Source organism: Passer montanus, unplaced genomic scaffold (assembly GCF_014805655.1).
Source record: "Passer montanus isolate IOZ18808 unplaced genomic scaffold, ASM1480565v1 scaffold24, whole genome shotgun sequence".
Lineage (NCBI taxonomy): Eukaryota > Metazoa > Chordata > Aves > Passeriformes > Passeridae > Passer > Passer montanus.
In genome coordinates this window covers 9,688,184-9,709,919 of record NW_024367037.1, presented here as the reverse complement: position 1 = coordinate 9,709,919, position 21,736 = coordinate 9,688,184, and the positions used below count along the sequence as shown (strand labels likewise).

Sequence of the window (21,736 nt, the reverse complement as noted above, 5' to 3'; positions counted from 1 at the left end):
GCACAGGAAAAATGATGAGATGTTCTATCAAAAATATATCTCCTCCTTATTAGGATACCAACAATGGTCAATGTAGAGAGCAAGTTTGTGGCAAATATGTTATGCAAATTCTATGGAAACCTTGTATTATAAGGCCCTTAATCAATAAACCTATTTGCGTACATCCATAGAACAATTTAAATTAGTAGGAAAGCTCATTAGCTTAAAAAGACATTATCATGTCCTTTCAAGATTAGACTAACTTGATGTGACTATCAATCAATAAACCCATTATTAGCTACTGAAGCTCCAGATCATTGTTTGAGCACCTTCCATACTGAATGTTCTTCAGCTGAATCTATTGTATTGCAGCCATTCAAACAACAGTTATGTTCAGTTACTTAAGCAAAAACCTGAAGCTTTCAGAATGCCACTAACCCGTGCCAGAATATTTTAATGTGGGAACAATGCTCTGTTCTGATCCCTTCTCTGTGTGGCTTAACACCCTGAGGCTGAGCACAGTTAGGCAAAGTCATTGCTAAAAGAACAATTTTTCTTATCACTAAGTTTAAGATTTAAAGATTCACAGAACTGTATTGTGAAAAGGCTTTTTATTGCAAGCATGATCAGACCTATGCTTCAAAACTAACCTTGGTAATTACCCCAGGTCTTCACCTAAGGCATTTTTCTCCATCTCTATTTCTAAGATGCCTAACCATAAGCCACATAGCTAACTGTGATTTTAGGGACAAAAGTATCCTTTCAAAAACTTGTAGCATAACAAAAACTTACTGTGATGTTATAAATTGAAATGCTTTAATGATGGAAAAATTAAGAATTTGCATTAGGTAGAAGTAAGACCTACTTTTCTTCACTGAAGAATAAGCTTCATCTATTCTTCTCCTTATGGCTGGATTCTTCAAAGTCACTTTTGCCTGTAGCACACAAAAACACAATGAGCTTTCTTGCCCACATGATCACATCTTAACAGCAAAGTTTAAAAAAACTGCAACAATTCAGCAGAGCATGAGATGTAGGAATTTTTAGAATTAATATAACTGTATCACCATTTAAACCACATTTATATAAGTAGTCACGAATTACAAAGGACAAACTGCTTCTATACCACGTTGTTTAATCTCCCAGCCTCAGTAGCTACGTGATTAAAATAAAAGAGAATTACTATTGTAAACTTTATTATTATTTACTTAGAGATTACTGTATTGTTTACAGCATAAAAGTAAAACATTCTTAAAAGTACAAATTTCTTAAATACTAACCTTCTGACAGTTGTGAAGCAAAGCCCAAAGCGAAGCTGCTCCTATTCTCTGAACAGCAGGACTGTTACTTTCCAAACAGGCAGACAGTACTGCAATTGCTTGATCTAATGAGACAAATAAAATACATGAAACCAAATGCATCTAGAAAATATAATCAAGAGCAACGTAAATATATTTACATGCCTCAGTAGATTGATGCTTGGAGTATACTTATTTTTATGACAAGTACTGGTACGGCAGAGGAGTTACAGAAACTTTATTATCGATTAAATTTCAATATGCTCATAAAATCAGCACAGTACATTGAAAGAAGTGTTAAAAACAATATAGCAAAACAAAACCACGTAATGCTACTTGGTTAAAAAAGTTAAGCCAGCAGTAATAAAACATGAACATTATGCATAGCTATCAGCTATGCTTAGGGACTAAGTAAGCTGTGAAACTGTTTTATAACTCCCAGTAGCCACAATTAGAGCCACATCAGGATGGATATTAAGATGTTTCTATTTCCCTTCATACTTATTATGCAGATGATTTGCAACCAATGAGAAATATTTGCCACCCCACTGTAGGTGCCTTAATTTTCTAGCATTGCTCTGAAGCCAAACTCTTCCACTTTGATTCTTCACTTCACAACAAAAATTCATAGATTATGTAACTAAATAATGTATATTTAATTAAGGCAGTAAATCCACATCTTAGGAAAAATAAAAAGCCTGGACACTATGGAAAACCTGCTGAGAGTTTGAAACAAAGACAGGAGCATTCTCTCTCAATTAAATGAGGGAAAGAAACATGCCTTCTACAAACAACCAAGAAAAAAGTTCTAAACATATTGTTACATTAAATTTACATGCTATGACATAACTTTATCTCTATCGCAAACATTTTCTGTACAGGACAGAACATAAAATGGTTCGTCTCAACATTCATGATTTGCACAAGCTAAGAAAGTTTTGTCCAACTGAAAGATAGGAACTTCAGTTATTTCAAACTGACTGATACAAAGAATCCTTTAACCCTCCCTGAAAAACTAGCTGTTTGAGAAAACTGCAAAAATCCTTTCATTCATAATCTGTTATTATATCCAAATGATCTGCCTAACAACGAATCTTGATTTTCTTTTGAGAACTATTTATTTGTTTTTCCTTTTATTATGAATTACTGTAATTGTCTCTCTGCCAAAATATGTATTCTATAATGACTTCTAAAAATTAATTTCTATACAAATGCTCTTCTAAAATACAACATTGAGTTCTTGGTCAGTAACCTAAACTGCCATGAAAATATAGTCTTCTGGAAGCCATGATATCGTCAGGGAACAAGTCTGCATACCCTTCAGATACTTACCATTACCTAATATCTTTGGTTTATTAGCTGGACTAAAACACATGTTATGTAGAATAAGAAGTGCTAGATGTTGGTTGCTCTTGTGCTTGTATTTACACATTTCAATGATTTGGTCTAAAAAGCCATTTATCTTCATAATCATCTGTTGTCCATCTTCTCCAAAAGATATGTTCAGCAGCAGCTTTAGCCAGAGAGTAGATACATTACCAGAATTTTTATTACTTCCTTTTGGTAATGAAAGAGATAAAAAGTTCTGCAGGAAGTTACTCTGTCAGAAGGAAGAAAAAGGGTTTTAGAATTTATAGTAATTTATTCCACGGCTTGATTGCTGTAGTTTGAGGTTCCAATCTACATACTTGACCAGACACTAGTAGAATTGTTAAATTTAGACATTAAAGGCAACCCATTATTAGCCAAGGATTTTTGAAAATAATTACATATGAAAAAGAATCTGCTGCATGGTTAAAAAGTTAATATGGTAACCTACATTTCTTCAATAATAATTTATGCAGTATAGATACATAAAAGTTGATCTAATGCAATATATTTATTTAAAGGCTAATTCCCACCACTACACAAGTTTTTTGTTTTGCATTCATTGTTTCTACCTATAAATAAGCTAGTGACATTTTCAGTGAATCAATGCACTACTTAGATAATGTATTCTTGATTTCTTACTTATTATTGTATGCTATTAACAAATGTTAAAGGTATCATAAAATATCTCGAGTTGGACGTGACTCGTAAGAACCTAGAGCAGCACTCCTCCCTACTCCTCCCTTCACTGCCAGCCAGAGAAATGTCCTCTATTTTTGTAAGCACTGAAGAAAAAGAACTGTGCATTGATATGATGTATACCATCTAAGGCTTTGCCTCCACTTTAAGGAAATTCTGAGAAGATGAAAATCAATTCCCCGGTTGCAAGAGGGAGGCGTTCCAATATAAATTCCTCTAATGAAAAAGTCCTTTACTAAATATTCCCAGCCTCACTGAATCTTGGCAATATATAAAAGCATCTGGTTGAAAGCAAGCAACCCAGCATACAAACTGATTGTGGTTTTCTTCATGAGAATATAATATTGGTAATTTAATTTTCACAGAGGGAATTGGTTATACAGCATTGCTTACATTTATGAAAGCAAAGCCCAAGAGAGAGAAGAAAGTACCATCACACTAGAGTGAAACTCTGAATAGTCTAAAAGTAAAAACAATTCACAGAATACAACAGTTACTACAGAAGAGATCTCAAACTCTTTGTTTCTATCAAAAAGTTTGAGTATTAGCCACTTTGCAATGGTATGATCATGCTTTATATAATTAGCATCACAAAAAGATCTATTTCTCCCTGCATTTCTAACAAGTAATTAGGTCCAAGAACAGAACACTGCTAATGGAAAAACAAAAGAAATTTTTGCAATTAATAAATTACTATAAAAGATGCTAGAAACACACTTTTTATAATTTCTGCTGCGTTAGCTCATCTTATCACATCATTACTACAGTTGACTTTCTACATGGTCTGTCTTCTATTCTCAAGGTTTGAATTTATTTAAATGATCAAAGTTTAAGGGAAACAGATTTTTTAAAGCACATTTCATAAAACAGAGGATCATTCCATATACAAAATATATAAAAAGGAAAAGACATTACAAACATTTGTGAAATAAACTTTTTATCCAACATCCAATCATTGCTTTTTTCCTAAAACTTTTGCAAAGGTTAAGTTTCCCACAGCATACCTAATTATTTACAGTGTTTAATTTCTTGTTCATTTACGTGCAGTTTGTTCTACAGCATACTGACTTGCATGATCCACTAGTGATTGCTATCAATACATATGGGTATTAAAAATGTTACAACCCCCTGGCACAGAGGGGTTACAAAAAGCTCTATCAAAAATTGCCCAGACCATGAGTATAACTGAATTACACTCTGCTCTTAGGGAACAGTAACTCAACTGAGAAGACACAATGGATTTGATTCCCACAGATGCATGTCTATATGGTCATAGGACACTCCATATTAAAATATGGAGTTTATTAAAAAGGAAACTGCATCCATTGCTAAAATACTGGTTACCATTTACTTACCTTCTGAATAATGCCTTTACAGTCATGAGACAAAGCAAGGTTAGATATTAGACAAAAGACCACCTGCTGAACTGGGCTGTTATCATTTGACACATAGGAAGCCAATTTCAAGACATAATGCATTAATGAATTGCCAGCTGCACTTCGTCCAGATGGAAGTGATGATTGTCCACCACTGGCCAAACAAAGTGAAGTACAACCTTAAAGCAATGAGACATTTATCATATTAGACATGCAGATATGTATTTAAAAGAAAAATCTATAGAAAGAATAGTACAACTGGTCAAACACTGAGATGGAACTTTTCAAAGGATTTGTTAGGTATCTTTTCATTGAACACCAATGAAGTCAATCAGACAGTCTATGAATAGAATTGTGCCTGAATGTAGCACTTTACTGGAATAGGCATCTGCTGTTCTATTGTTCTAGAATGTAAGAGGTGATTCTGCTGTTAAATAGAAGCCATTGCTCCATCTCAGAAAGTCTCCTTAAAAACCGGAACATACACCTAATTATACAATTATTTGGAGGTTGAATCTGAAGGGATCCTTTGAAACTGGCTCAGAAAAAGAGGTCTCTGTATAATTTGAAAGGATTAATATAAGTTTCTTAGAATATTTTTCTGAGAAATACAAGTGCTGTCTGCAGCTGTCATTACATTGTACAACAGAAGAATGCACAATCCTATGCTACAGAGCTACAAGTTTGAATTAATACAGCAGCAGGGAACAGCTATGTTACCAACCTAATACAGATAAATGCCTTCTGCACAAATATAGATATGTCTTTTTTTTAGTGGCAACGGCCATCAGCAACAACAGGTAATTTCTTACATGGCAAAAGTAAACAAAAATGAGACCATGTTTAACTGTGACAAATATTTACATACATTTCTCTGACTACACTGAGGAGTGGTTAACCAGTCCACAGTAGGTAAATTTGGGATACCTCATAAGCCAGCTATTCCGAACAGGAAGAAAAAACATGATTGAGCAGAGATCACTTGCTCTTATCAGCAAGGAAAATAAAAATGCAGCCTAGAGTCACTTCAGCTTGATTTCTTGCACATGGACAGGACACTACATTTTTATTTTAGACTATGTAGCTGACTAATATACATCTTTGTTCAGCCCATATTAAAAACAATCTTTATTAAAAAAAGCCATTGCAAGTTCATTTGAGGTCTGGAGACATCAACTTTAAAAAAGTATAATATTTTAACTGTTAACTATTTTAACAGCTATGGTATCCTGACAGGGAGAAAGGAACAGACACTTTTGTGTCTCTTCAAGCTACTTGCAAATCATTAGCTATGATTTGCTAAATTTAAATAACCAGGATATGGAAAGAGAAAAATCCATGATATGGAAAGAGAAAAATCCATGCTAGAAGAAAGTTCAGGTTTCTAGTAGTGGAATAATTATCAATGGAAATAAAAGATTTGCTCAAATGGAAAGGAGTTTCCTTATGACAAATATACAAATGCAAGCTAGTGAGTCCAAGGCATAAATAAATTGAAGAAATTAAATACATTATTGAATTTGATTGACTATTTCAAAACCAGAATGTTCTCAATAAGGACTGATGCACAACCCATACAAAGTACTGATACTGTTCTCTATTAAAGAATTCCTAGAATAGTACTTGTATAATATACTACTCAGCTTGGCAGGACATCTCTGGTTTGAACAAAATGGTTTGAATTAAATGCTATTTAATCCTTTAGTACAATTGCACTCTTGCTAAATCCAACAGCTTGAACCAGATCTGAATAAAAGTCTGGAATGTATTAAAACCAAAACTCTTGATGGACTCTGATGGACCAGTGCTTTTACACTTTCCTAGCATGGTAGCAATAAACATTCTTTTCCCTTTATTATGCTTTTCTGTCTTAATTATCCTGGTAAAATATTTTGATGTATTCCACCACAGCATGACTTTCATACCTGCAGGATAGTTTGCAGTGTAGACACAAAGCAAATGCAGAGCTATTTGCATTGAGGAATCATCTGCTAAAAACCACGGCCACAGAGAATGCAGAACAGGAACAAGATGAGCTTTGAGTGCTGCCATCTACAACAACATGAGGAAGAATTTCAAATGCAATCAGTCCTTTGAAAAGGAAATATAGAATCAGAAAACCACATTTTCATCTTATGGTTTAAAAGACTGTACAGAGAACTGAAACCATCATTTCAACTACTAATGAATTTAACTCTACACCAGTCTAAACCAGCACATATCTTAATTACTGAAAGATATGCAAACAAAAGATTTATTCATTCCAAGTGTTCTTTTTCAAGAGCCCTCTAAAGTTTTATTCAACTCCTTCTAAAGTAATTATTGAAACTTAAAAAACATGGAAATACAAGAGTGCAGTTGTATACAGAGAAAATGATAGAAATCTTCAGTCAACAACAGCAACCTCCTTCAATCCTCCAAGCAATTCTTTCTGCAGATCCTGATCAAAAGAAGAAAAACTTTCCACAATAATCTTAGCTGAGATTATGGCACAACTAAGTTATGGGGACTTCAGGAATAATCAGATGCCTTATTCAGCCCCAAGTGTTCTGCATACAAAAAGGATGTTAATACATGCCCTGGAAAAGGGGTACTCCTGGAAAGTCAGGAAATCTTGTAGTTCTACCACTGCATTTGCTAAAAGTAGCCCAAGTTGTATAAATAGCACAAGTAACACAATGCCAAGAAAAATTAAACTGTGAAAGTGGAAATAAATCTGTGAATGGTATCAGCAATAAGAAAGAGGAAGAGCAGTGATCAGAAAGAAAAAACACAGGAAAAAGTGAAAACAAGTAATGTAGCATTTTCCCCATGGAAAAAACAAGTAGGCAGAATGGAAGTTGAAAATAAATCGAAAAGAACAGAGAAAAAACAAGAATAAAATGAAAATACTTTCAAAGAAACATGATTTTATAATAAATGGATATGAAAACTGTGTTTTGGAGGATTAGTACAATTTCACTCAGATAAAGAAAAATAAATAGCAAATTATTTTTTAGATTTTGAGGGTTTTTTTGGTTTTGCTTGTTTTGCTGGGGTGGTTTTGGGGTTTTCTTGTCTTTCAGAAAGGCAAAAAAAAGTAAGAAGAGGAAATAACTTTCTAAGATCTGAAATGTATCTCTACACACCCTTCTGGTGGGCCCACACTTTTCTCCACATCCATTTTTCAAATGGTATGCTTTGAAAATTAGAATTATTGACTTACAAAAAGCAGAAATGGATATAAAAGATCACAGCCATCTGAAACCATTGGGAGATGATGTTTCCATATGAACACTAAGTTCCTAATAGATGTGTAAAGTATTCTTAGGAAGTGCGAATAATAATGAAATATGAAGTATTTCTTGCCATTAATATCAAATTTAAATTTAGCCAGCTTGAAAATAACTTCAAAGTAGAAAAAAAAATTATCTCCATTCAGTAACTAAATGTGCTCATATTGCTTCAGTATAAGAATACTTACTTTGCACTCTTCATTTTCAAAGAGGCAGTTTCTAAGGATCTGCATTGAACACCTTAACTCCTTGATAAGGTTATCCTCCTGTCCAGGGAAAAATAATTGAAGATCATCAATGTAAGACCGGAATGAATTTTGTACAAGGAGGAAAGATATTTCAAACGAAGAAGTGCAAATCTAAGGTATCAACATTTGGGTCACATCTGCACAGCAGTTTTCTTCCGATTTCACATAGAATTCATCTTCAAGCACATTTACTAAAGATATTTATAACCAGTAACTTATTATCCTTATCTCTCTTTATAAGCCACAGATACTGTTTCTAGGGGCACCAATGTGACCAAATGCAGAAATCTGTAATGTTGAGCTCCATTTCTCTTATGACTAATAAAGAACAGGAGGAGCCTTCCTGAGCATTTGTTCCATCCTGAAGCATATGTCTAAAACAAGTGAAATGAATCATTGCCTAGAAGCATTTATTTTTCTTCCTTGGATAAAAACAAGGTTAAATTAGCTGTCTTTCAGACCTTGAGATGAGCTCAGTTGGAGCATGGTGCTAATAATGTTAAGTTTGTGGGTTTGACCTTTATACAGACTATTCATTTAAGAACTGGATTTGATGATCCTTGGGAGACCCTTCCAACTCAGAATATTCTGTGATCTCTACAGCAAGCCAGGTCAATCCATCCTTATATTCCCAGGATCTTAATTTCCTATCCTTAACTATAAATATAGAAGCTATAAATAACTTCCAATCTGATAAGAATATTACAAAAATAAATACAGACCTTTGGACAGTGAGGTGCTCCCTTGAGATTCAAGTTACAAGTGAACAAAAAAATCAATCTTCTTGACAGAGCTGTGACACTACAGGGCAGTGATGGCTGACCTAACTCTATAAGGGTGACACACTAAACTACTTCTGAAAGATTACCAAATTCCAACAAGCTTGTTCACCACAGGATACTATTCCTGTCTTATCAAGCATAAAGGAACAAAAATGTAAAATAGGATTCATACTTAATCTCAGACAAGGTGAAGAAACAATGCATGCTTATAAATCATAACGTGCTTATACATCATAAATCATGTATTTGATGACTTTTAGAGATTAAGTACTCTGCAGTACGGCCTACTGCAAAAAGGTTAATGAAAGCCAGGTGTAGTAGATCAGGAAGAAACATACAAGACATTATTACAAATACATTTTATAACTGGTTTGTCTCACCTCTAGTCAAATAAAATGGTAACACTAAGGTAAGACTCTTAAGAATTCTTTCAAGGAATTCTGTATGCATGAATTTAGTTAATAAGTAGAATAGCATTAAAATGCCACAAACTACAACTCATATTTAATGTACAAACTTCTAGGAGGTTTAAAAATTATGGATTGCATTGGTAACACTGTTTATTTATTTTAGGATATCTTGCTTTTTACTACAATAATATTTTGACATGATGTTTTGAAAGCTTGACTATTTCTAAATAGTTTTCATGCTCTTTATTATCATCACACTAATTATTGTGAAAGAAAAGGAATATCAAGTAAAACACCTCAGCTGACCTGAGAATGAAGCTAGTTAAAACACGTTTTTCCAAATAATTAAGAGTCAGAGAAAGGAAAAAAGAAGAGAAGCTGTCGTGACTTTTCTCTGAGAGTTGTGCCTTGAAGTGGGTGAAGGGGCAGTTTTGTGAATGATCAGCTAAATCTACCGTGAGAGCAATGTCTCAGTACCTGAAACTGTCATTATGTACCACTTATGATGAAGAGCACACTTACATATGATGCAGCAACCTACAGTCCCAGCTCAGCAGGAAATCTGTCACAAAATATTTTGCAAATCTTTCAAAGAATTTTCAATTAAACATAATCTCTTTTTCTGAACATTCTCAGAGGCTCCTTTCATCCAATTTCATTCAAGTTTTAAATTTCTCCTCAACCCAAAAACTGCAAAGAACCAGCTGACTTCAACCTTATTGGATATATCTAGGGCAGGACAACACTTTTCAGCCTCCAACACTTGAAAAGGGAAAATGAATGTGTTTAAAAGATCTCAAGGAAAAATATGAGAGCCTTCACATCTTAGGGTTGAACTCAAATTTTTTTTAAGAGTTCATTGTCACAAAACACAATTCCACACTCCCACAAATCAAGGCTAATGTCTGTATCAAAATCTCAGAGAAAAATACTATTTAAAATACTATTAATAAATACTACTAAGAAATGCAGAAATACCCTACAGAAAGGTGTTTTCTGCAATTTCTGATTTATGTGGGAGTGGACAAGATATCAAACTTGACGCAGAGGTTACTGCCTGTATTTTATTAATTCTGTTAGATGAAAGTGGCAGAAATCAAGCAGATTGCAACAAAGATCTTATGAAATGCTGTATGATGGCAAGACATAATTTATATCTAAATGTGGCGAAGAAGACTTGGGTTACATGAGAGTCTGGAAGAACTGGAAGGCAGGTTGAAAAAAAAGGCTAAAAATATAAAACTGAATGGAGAGAAGCTACTGGGAACGTAGGCAGTGGAAGGGCCACAAGTATGAGGTTAAAAAGACTCAAAACTGACAAGAAGTTAAAAAAACAGGGACAATTGAGTCTGATGACAAGAAACTGAGATGTCCAGACCAAGTTCGAAGGAGAGAAAAAAAAAAAAAAACAAAAAACAAACAAACAAACAAAAAAAACCCCCAAAACTGAAAGCCAGATAAGAGGAAAGTAAAACAGCTATGATTTACATGCACAAGCAGAATGGAACTAGTTTTGGGATGGAAGGGAGATTGACTGATACAAGAACAGACAAAACCAAAATAGCTAGCACTGGTTGAAAGACACAAAAAAACAACTTAAGAAAACAAAAAAATATTATTGTGGAAACAAGATGGAAAAAAAATTAGCTGGATTAGATAGGGCCATAAAGTCAAGACTGAAAGTCCAACTAAGTTTGAAAACAATACTCTGATATTGCTATAAGATAAATATCATAAATTACAAGCACAACAGATTACAAAAGGATGAGATGTGTATGTGAGTGGATGTCTGAAAATGAATTTTGCACTCTCAATCAGCCTGCTATTTGCTGCTTTCAGCCAGGATGGACTAGCTGCTAATTCTGATAACTAAAAGTGGGAAGGCCAAATCCTCCAATTAATGAAAAGACATGAGACAAAACCAGTAATTCAGATGCTGATCATGTTGTACTTCGCATGTAGACTACTGAGTTTAGGCAAACAGAAGTTTGGAGATCTGGAAAGAAAAGTTAGTGGACAAAAGAAGGATTCCTGAAAAGAGATTGTGCCTCGCAGAAAGAAATGGGCCCAAAAAGAAGAATGTGAAGATCCTGGTTGGAGGAACAATCTGGCAAACAGGAGAAGATCCTGAGGACCAGAGAGAGGCATGGAAAAAAACTACCAGGACATGCCCAGGGGCTTTGTCCAATGAACAGCCAAGACTGGGCAGCTGCAAAGTATCAACTGAGGTGATTTTCTGCCTGACATTACTGAAGTAGCAGTCATCTCTGTGTTAGAAAAGGTAGTTGAGACCTAGTGAGACCTCTAGGTGGAAGAGCATGTGAGATAATTACATTGGTAAAAGTTCTAAAATCATTGAATCCTACAGAAGCGCCAGTATCTGGATCCACTACAAGCTGTCATTTACTTTGTCTCATCTGTGACACATACAAGCAGTATCTGCCTCAAGAAAACAAACAAACAAAAGCTGGGAAGTGCCTTATCCTATCAAGGTTCTTATAGCTACCTTTTTTCTCTGTGCTTTCCCAGGCTTTAGGGAATCCAAATTCAGCTGTGCGTGAATGTGCTTCATGTTTTCTATACAGCTGTCTATCAGGTCAGCTGGAAGACAAAAACCAGTAATAATTTATAATTACATTCAAAATCAAAAATGTTTTATTTAAAACCAAATATCTTTCTGGCAATGATCTTGTTATCAGGAAGTAGCAAACGGTTTCTGAGATGAAGCTCATCTAGTTGAATGCTCTCAAGAAGCAAGAATACATTTGACTTCTCTTGCAACAAAGTCCCATCAGAGGAATGCCCAAAGGAATGAAAGGTAAGACTGAGAGGAGAAGATGATTTGGGTGGAGAGGATAATAACTCATAACTCTTCAGGGTATCTTCAACAATGTTCCTTAGAAGTGTGAAACTTCAAGAGATTAGGACATCATTTATTTCACCCAACCTTTCCCTAATCACAGCAGATTTGCTGCATCTGTGGTGAGATGAAGGACAGCAACTGTTCAGGTGACTTAAAGGGCAAAATGTTGAGTTAGGCTCTTTTCTTTGAATCTAGTCTTTAAGTCACTATAAGACAATGGAGTGACTATGTAATTGGAGAAGTGGAGAAGGTAAGAGCTACAGATATCATCTGTCTGGACTGTAAGGATTTTGACACGGTCCTTTACAACATCCTTGCAAATTGGAGAGTTACGTAATGGACAGGTGGACTGGATAGTGGAGGAGGAATTGGTTAGATGGTCACACCTAGAGGGAGCAGTCAATGGATCAATGTCCAGATGGAGAGTGGTGACAAGTGGTATCCCTCAGGGATCCATATTGGGACCAATACTGATTAATGTCTTCATCAATACCATAGTGGGATTGAGTGCACCTGCAGTAAATTTGCAGGTGACACCAAACTGAGTGCAATTGACACACCTGAAATCTCAGACACCACCCAGAGGGACCTGGAGAAGCTTAAGGTCCAGATGGACCTCACGATGTTCAACAAGGTCATGTGCAAGGTGCTGCACTTGGGTTGGGACAATCCCAAGTATCAATACAAATTGGGGCATAAAAGGATTGAGAACAGCCCTGCCAAGATGTAATTAGGGCGCTGGTGAATGAAAGTTGGACATGGCCAAGCAATGTGACCTCACAGTCTAGAAGGCCAAGTAAATCATGGATTGCATTCAAAGCAGCATGGCCAGCAGGGCAAAGAGAGGAGATTCTGCCCCTCTGCTCTGCTCTGGTGAAAACCCACCTGGAACTGCATATAGCTCTGGGGTCCCCAGCAGAGAAAACCTGTTGGATCGGGTCCAGCGGCAGATCACAATAAAGGAACTAATACATATATGAGGACAGGCTGAGAGGGTTGGGATTGTTCAGCCTGGAGAAGAGAATGCTGATGAAAGACGTGGTTGCGGCCTTCCACTTAAAAGATAAAGCTTGAGAAAGATGGGGACAAACATTTTAGCAAGGCCTGTTTTAAGGAACTAAAAGAGGAAAATCTTGGACTAGATATAAGGAAGACATTTTTTACAATGAGGATGGTGAAACACTGGAACAGGTTGTCCAGAGAGGTGGTGGATGCCCTACCCCTGGAAACAGGTTGGATAGGGCTCTGACTAACCTGATAAAGTTGAAGCTATCCCTGATTACTGCAGGGGGGTTGACCTAGATGGTCTTTAAAGGCCCTTTCCAATTCATTCTATGATTCCATGATAATGGGATAATTCAATTTGGAAGAGACAGCCTCCAGAGGTCATATACCCAACCTTCTCCTCAAAGCAGAGCAAGCTCTAAGCAGGCAAGGTTTGCCTGCAGCTTTATCCTGCTGGGTCTTGAAAATGTCCAAAGACAGACAGCACACTATGTCTAGCACTGCTTTACTCCCTTCAAAGGGCAAATGTTTATTTACAGGATGTTTGACTATCATGTTTCACTTTATGCCCATTCTTTCCATCCTCCTATACCATGCATTGCCATAAGAAACTCATCTCCAACTTCTTCAAAATCTCTTAGGTCCTCCCAAAACCTTATTTTCTCCAGGCTGTACATAAGTCAGCTCCCTCAGCTTCTTCTCTAATGACAAGTGAACACAACCACCCTGATGGCTCATCTGGGGCCCTCTGCTCCAGTTTGTTGACATTTGCTGTACTGGGTCAAAATTGGATGTGCTATGAGAGATTTAATTACAAGTGGAAAGTAGAGGAAAGAAACTTTTCCCCTTGATCTAATGGCTGTGTTCCTGTTAATACAGCCCAGGATGCTATTAGTCTTCTCACATTCAACTTGCTCCCTACCAGCTCCTTTTTTCAGCTTTCCAGTCAGCCTCTATCTCTGTAAGGGCTTGTATCTTTTGAGGTGCAGGACTTTGCATTTTTAACTTAAAGTATCCCTTAAGAGCTCAACAGGTGATACTAGAGCTACATGTATCTTTAGAACACTGCTTTGAGCCCCAGAAGCTGTCCTCTTCTTTTCTAAGGTCTGTGTTGCACAACAGCAAGGATGACTTGATGGCTGCTGTAGCACAGAATGATGCACTTCCTGCAGTGGAAGTGCCTTCACAGGAAGCTGGAACTTAGATGATCTAGTAAGTCATTGACAGAAGAACCTGAGTGAAGTAAGGGCTGAATACAGAACCAATGCCCTGGGAAAAAGCAGAAAGCATAAGACCTGAAGTTGAGTTTTCTACCACTATAGGGATCAGACACTGAGCAGATCTGTCTAAGCTATCAATGTCAGTGTAGGGTAGGTTTACAGAGAGTGGAAAACACAGAGATGAAAGTTATAGGAAAGCACCCAAGACAAAGTACAATTGGCCAGATCAAAAGGTGTAAAACGCATGATGCATGAAAATTGCAAATTCTAAATTCTCCCATATTCTAGAGGGCACAAGAAGCCTGGGATTAGAAGCTGGTTTACTACTGTGACAGGAAGAAAGTCCTACTTAAACTGTAAAATGGGACCAAATAACCAGGGAAGAACAAAGCTAAGAAAAAGAAGTCTCCTCTTGTTCCAGGTACAGCCACAACTGAAAACACAGGCCATACTTTCACTTACCAAAGTACTGGAGGATACTGCCAGTGAAAAATCTCCAGTTTCTAATGCATGAATATGCCATTAGTGGTAAAAGCTAACAGGTCTCTTCTTACTCCAACACAGACCTGTAACTTTACCACAGGGCTTTAAACTGGCTACAACATAATATTTCATCTGCAGCTGAAAACTTTAATTATTGGTAAGATTTCTTAGTGAAAATCTGGTAAAACCCCTGCCATTAAAACCTAGGTCTTCTGCTTTGAAAAAAAAAAAATATTACAGTCTCAAGGTAGTATGTAAAACATCTGCAAGCATTTGATTCATATATAACTTAACATACATTTTTAAATGCTCACCTTCCAAAGCACATTTCTGGGCATTTTTACTGACAGCTAACAGAGACAACAGTGCATTTGTAGCAACTTCTTTCAGCACATCCTTTGAAGATTTTCTTTCACAGACCTACAAAAATGCAATTTCGTTACTGAAATTAAAAAGTGACCACACTAAAAGTAGTATTCATAGCTATAAATATATTGTCAGAGTCTATATTTTCATTTGGATGATTTATAACTCTATCCCTATATAGAGTTCTCCCTCTGTATATTCAGTTTATAGTCAGTCTGCATTGAAGTGTTCCAGGGTTTTTTGAAACTGATTTTTTAAAATTAAATCTTTCTTTTTTTTCCTCCTAAGCCCACTCCTCTTATTATTTTCTTAACATTCTACTTTTCTAAGCCTAGATTCTAAATCCTGGCATTCCATTACTTTTCTCATATTCAGGAATAGGCTTGGTATTGCAGACAACTCACTCATATACCTTTAGTGTAATCTCACTTTCTTTCTACATGATGATGATGAGGAGATTAAATACAGGGAAATTCCTTCAAAAAAATCATTGAGAGTTATTTTAGATAGTCTCACTAACCAGTGAAAAATGATAGCTTGTCTTAGTGTTGTGAGGCCTTTGTGAGCATCACCACATTTCTAATAACCTAAGCATAATCTCTGTTTTCAAAGGAATATTTATTTGGAATCATATAACAAGATAGTTGAAAGACAAGGAGCACTCTGTGCTTCATATATTATCCACTACAGAATTTTGTCTATCTAGCAATTTTCCCTAAAACACCATGCCAGTTCTGACATCCAAGATAATGGAAAACACCATCCATTGCAATCAGAAAAATATAGGAAAACAAGAACAGTTGCTGGATCATAGTAAAGAGAAAAACATATTTTGAAGCTAGCCAAAAATACAACATCTTAAGAAAATCTTAGTGTTTTAGACAGAAATCTCATAAGTACCTATCCATATGATCTCATAAACTTTAATTCTACATACATAATGTATTAATGGACTAACAATTTTTTCAAATTTTCATATTCAATAAAATATCAATGTATGCTCTAAAGTCATCACTTAATGAAGTGTTCACTGCAACCAAGGGTGAGAAAGCCAAAGAATGAAGAATAGAAAGTTAATAACCAGAAAAATCCCAACACCTCATTGATAAGAACAACTGACACCAAATCAAAGCACCGAAGCGTGGACTGGGTTCTGTGTTTATAACCAACAAAAAAGAGCTTTACATTTGGACTACAACTGTTGTTATTAGATCTGGTGTGAAATCTTAAATCTAACAGCAACACAAGAATGTTTGAAGTAACTTCACTGTTTTTCTGTTCTGATGGGTGATGGTTTCTTTTCAAATTAAAAAATTTAGATGTTTGAGTACTTAAAAGCTTAAAAGCTAAAACTAATTAACACAAGCCTGGAAAGAAAAAATTGTTGAATTCCAGTAATCCTGCATAGCCTAAGATGTAGGATCCAGTCAAAGACTTTTGCCCTATTAAATTGCTAAATGTTTTTACTTTTTCTTAGTATTCATTAATACTTTAGTAATACAAAACACGTTTGCCTATCAACCTCTGGGGTATTTTCCTGTAAGTATTATGTGGTAGAGTAGAACTGATCCAGTAATTAAGGTGAGGTGTCTTGTAACTTTTTCAAAAGTTTTAATCTCATCTTACTATTTTCTAGGTTTTATCTTGAACACTAGCAAAATTGTGTTCTTTCTTGAAGCATGCTCTTCTATGCATTTTTTCTTACTCTGCCATCAAGAACTGCAGTTCATAATAAAAAAAGAAAATTTATGTCAAGCATAGGGAGCACAAGTAATTAAGAATTAATTAATGATTAACTACCAGTTGAATGGAAAAAATAACTCTAGAAATTTATAATGCCTTGTGCCAAAAGATGCTATAGTTTTCAACTATAATAAAATCATTAAAATGAGAATGGATACTGAATTATTTTTTTTTAATTTTGTTGCATATTAAATTTAAGATGTCCCATAAATCCACAGCAGATCTGGCTATGTTAGTCTTCACCTACTGTAAATTAGTTGCAGGGGAGATCACAGTCTTGCTATTATACTGTAAGCTTTATATCTAGGAAAAAAATGTTAGGGCTAAAATTTGAGAGTTTATGTATAGATTATGATTTCCTTAATTTTATTTCTGATCTTAAGCACATGTACACAAGGACTAACATTTACATACACAAAACCAAAGCCTTTCAAAGTCAGCATGTGCACTTACTAGATTTCTTATGTGTGATAATGAATTCCAAGTTGAAACCTGGTCTACTAATATTCACACCTGTACACTGGGTACTAAATTAGCACTTGCCACTGCATACATTAGGTACTCTGTAGATTGTATGTATTTAGGATGATTAATTGAGATGACTGTTTGTTTGTAAAGTCTCTCATCCCTTTCTATGTTAGCCAATTATTTGCTTGACTGCTTCTCTTTAAAAGTGCTTCTCCTGAAGAAAGTCCAAAATCTTTTGTGTTGTTTTTTCATTTTTAATGGTGGTTTTGTTTAGGTGTTTGTTGTTTCAATAGGTTACTTTACATCCTATGGGCTCATTCCATTGTCCTCTCAATGACCACTGTAAGGGGGTGTAAATAAACACATGTACTTTGATCTAAGAAACCGAAGCTGTTTCTTTCCTAATTCTGGAATCCTTTTGGGAGATCATAGCAGCCCTGTAAGGATGTAAAGAGCATAGACTAACTTTTGAACTCTTTCATGAACAAAATGCAATGTCTGTCTTCATCTCCGAACAGTGAAAAAGCATGTTAAAAGCTGATGTCTCTTACAATACTCAAACTATGTCTAATGTCCTTTCATTGACCTGGCTGCATTTCATTCTTCATTGTATCAACTTTTTCTGCTCTAAGCATAGGAATTGTCCCCTTTTTGCTGGCACAGATTGATAAGCAGTTATGCACACTTGTATGAAAACAGAGGAATGTTACAACATGTCTTCATCAGACATACTCTCATGCATACTTTTTGTGCCAGAGCCAAGGAGTTTTGTTTCAGGCACAGATGCAAGCATTAATACAAAAACCCAACAGGATATTTAGCAAACTATGGGATTTGAACAAAGTACCCCTGTTTTGCTTGAGTCCCTGAAAGTCATGTCCTCACAGGAAAACACTGTGCCCTGAAATTATCTGAAATTAGTTGCCAAAGACAGAGAATTTTGGTTATGTGGCTTATAGAGTGAAAGACCCTATTGGGAAGTTTTTCCTCCATGAAAGACGGCAGGTTCTCAGTGGACAGAATACCATGCCCCAATAGATACAACAGAGCCACAGTGTTGCAACAGAGCAGCAAAGGAGCACAAAGTTTGTGACAGATACCAGGACAAGTCTTGGTAGGAGTAAGGTTATTCTACAAGAATTAAGCATCCATAGGAAGAGAGGAGATGAATACTAAGAGAGCATTTTTTGGTCACACCATCCAATATATGACCAATAAACATCAAAAAAATATGCTTTACATAGCAAAATAGTACTAAGATACTTATTAATGTGCATCATTGAGAAAAAAAAACCTACACTTCTAATCACAGATCACTATGATTGTTACAGTGACAAACTGCACATAAATTAAAGAATATGGATAAAAGAACTAATTTGGAGGGAAAACAAGTAAGACACAAATTTCACATATCATTTGCTTACTTCTATCAACCTGTAAATAAGGGAAGGATTAAATACAAAGGAAGTAAAAGAATCAAAAATGCAAAAACATATCCTGCAATCCCATTGTCAAATTTTAAATACCTGAATAATTAAAGCAGTAAGTTGAGTTACTGGTGCCTGGCATTCTTCAGTGTGATCCAGAAGAAAGCTAAGAGTTGGATTTTGACATACATTGTGTTTATCCTGGAGCTGTTTTCTTCCTTCCTCATTCAAAAGGACAGAGAGGAACTGCAAACTAGCCACATATAGAGCAGGATATGTGGTAGACAGATGAATACAATCAGAAATGGTATCTAAAAGGTTAAACAAAACAATTAAAATTTTTACATCTCATTCTGAATAAAGCTCAAGTATACTTTAGAACACAGAAAGACTCAGCAAAGAAAGCACATGAATCCAGAAGCAGTTATACTGTGTACTGTTCAAGGAATTCTACAAATTCTATGCATCTTATAAGTTTTCAAAATAATCTAAGAAAGAAAAGTTTGAGTCTTATAATGGTTGAATGAATCAGTTGCTCTGCATTCATTTCACTATAAAACAAAAAAGCAATCTCCATTTTTCTCAAATCATTCATTTGTCCAGTAATTTTTTGAACTCTCCTCGTTTTATCAACAGCTTTCACCATAAAACCAACAGTATGCATTAGCTGCTTTATTTGCAATTGGATTTGAGTTCAGTAGATCTCTTAACAGGCACAAGCTTGTCTGGACTGTGTTCATACTTCAGTATTGAAGCACATCACCAAATCTTACCTAACTACACAAGTAACTAATGCAAGAATAATTAAAATACAAAAAACATACTCCTGTATAATAATCTTGGATTTCTCTATCTCTCATCTCCTCTCAAAATTTTGATTTCCTTTTATGCAAGATATTTAAAAAGAGAGAAGGGAAAAAAATGAAGTGCTAATGGATCATTTAACAAATGCCACATTTGGTTAAGGTTTACAACTAAAATTATTCATCCATACATGTGAAGAAAACAAAGGAAGTCAGTCAAGCTCTGGACACATTGGTTTTCATTGTGGATATCTCATTAGTAATTACTTAATAGCATCTAAAGAGCAATGACTCTCTTTTCTATTTGTTTATTAGTTGCTAGGTAAAAAAACCCATGCTGGAATAGTCATTACCAATTACTGTTGTACAGTGATTTGCAAGGGCTGCTGTCACAGATGGAAAAGATATCTGGCCACTTTTCCACAGTAATGTAGCTAGAAGGCTGAAAGAGTCTACCCATGTTTCATGAAGTACAGATGTCAACTCGGCATCTGCAAAGATAACACAGAAAAAAAAAATCAAACCACTTACAAATGTGCACAAACCTGGAAAGGTGAGTCTGACCACACCTATCTATTTACCTCAAGGTGGTACCAAAATGAAGACCTGTCTCTGTTTGGTTCTAAAGGAAACAAAGTACTTCATTACCTAAGCCATCTTTGGGACGTATGGTGAGAATCCTGAAGGTATTTCCCAAGAGAGGTTTCAGCAGTTCATCCTGGCTTACAAGTTGAGAGTCCACCAATAAACATGATTTTAGAAGGCTGCACACAGATGACAAGTACTGAAGTAGTAACAAGACCTGTTAAATGTTTGTAGAAAGATATGAAATAAAGCCATATATTTACATGTTCCACATTATTGTAAGTTTACTCCCATTATGTTAACTGTTTCATAATGTTTTAATAGACACCATTTAAATAATAGAACATGAATTTAAAATGTTTCTCTTAATTTTTACTGTAGAAGATGAAACAGAATCCCTAGTCTGGAAACACATGTGTGCAATCAATTTTCTAGTAGCAAAGCAAAAGTTCCTTGTGAGAAAGTCATGAATCTTACTATATTTACAGCAACATACTCATTGCAAAGTCACAAAGAAAAACACAAAAATGGTCATTAATAGCAAGGAATACAGGTGTCTTCCTAAAAACAGAAGCTAACATTTATTTATTTATTCTCATAAGTATTCTGCAGAAGCACATTTCTTTAATTAGAATAGTAATTTACTTTTAAGTAAATCTGAATGCAGAGCAGCAGAAGCTACGAAATGGCTGTGTCATAAAACAGCATATTCTATATCTTGTATTTACAGAGTTCAATTTGATGAAAAGGTAGTTCTATCAGCGGTAACCCTATGTATGGTTTGCATACATCAAAATCAGCTGAGAACTATGTGTCTGCAGGATCAGAAGCAAAGCAAAGCAGCCAGGTTTGTTACAGAAAAGAAACATCCAATGTGTCAGTAACTATATCTGGCTCATACTTCAGTAACATACAAAAACTTCTATTACATAATTTCTTCAATAGCTGAATTTAACTTATACTTTTAAAAGACAATTCATTTTCAGTTTGATCATTCCAATTATAGTCCTAACAAAGAAATTAAGTCTTCTATGTTGAATAAAATGGTTTATTTTCACTTAAGCTTTGTCAAAAGCACAAAGATTCACATGAATATAGTGTATAACAGTGTGTCTGGACTATGTTAATGAAGATAAATTATACTAGCATAATTAAATTCAAAACTTTAAAAAATTAGGAAGTAACAAACGCTTCTCTAACCTGAGCTTTTACATGTTCTTTATGACATCGATGACCCAATGGAGCTTTCAGTTCCAAGATGCATCTTTCAACAAGATTAGCACTTACAAGACTAAAACAAAATATATTGGTTAGAAATATAGCTAAGTAATTAAACCT

The 21,736-nt window shown here is 35.3% G+C and overlaps 1 protein-coding gene across 3 annotated transcripts in view; it reads right to left on the bottom strand.

Moving 5' to 3' along the window:
• The window catches only part of RTTN (rotatin), an 82,052-nt gene that overhangs the window by 1,205 nt on the left and 59,111 nt on the right, over positions 1 to 21,736 (bottom strand). For all 3 annotated transcript variants that reach the window (XM_039711182.1, XM_039711179.1, XM_039711180.1), the window contains 12 exons: positions 21,599 to 21,689; positions 20,462 to 20,615; positions 20,167 to 20,304; positions 19,110 to 19,321; positions 15,321 to 15,426; positions 11,942 to 12,036; positions 8,184 to 8,261; positions 6,646 to 6,772; positions 4,700 to 4,899; positions 2,610 to 2,877; positions 1,260 to 1,363; positions 845 to 914 (listed from right to left, as the gene is read on the bottom strand). In XM_039711182.1, coding sequence (XP_039567116.1) covers positions 845 to 914; positions 1,260 to 1,363; positions 2,610 to 2,877; positions 4,700 to 4,899; positions 6,646 to 6,772; positions 8,184 to 8,261; positions 11,942 to 12,036; positions 15,321 to 15,426; positions 19,110 to 19,321; positions 20,167 to 20,304; positions 20,462 to 20,615; positions 21,599 to 21,689 — 1,643 coding nt within the window. The remainder of the gene's footprint in view (positions 1 to 844; positions 915 to 1,259; positions 1,364 to 2,609; positions 2,878 to 4,699; positions 4,900 to 6,645; positions 6,773 to 8,183; positions 8,262 to 11,941; positions 12,037 to 15,320; positions 15,427 to 19,109; positions 19,322 to 20,166; positions 20,305 to 20,461; positions 20,616 to 21,598; positions 21,690 to 21,736) is intronic.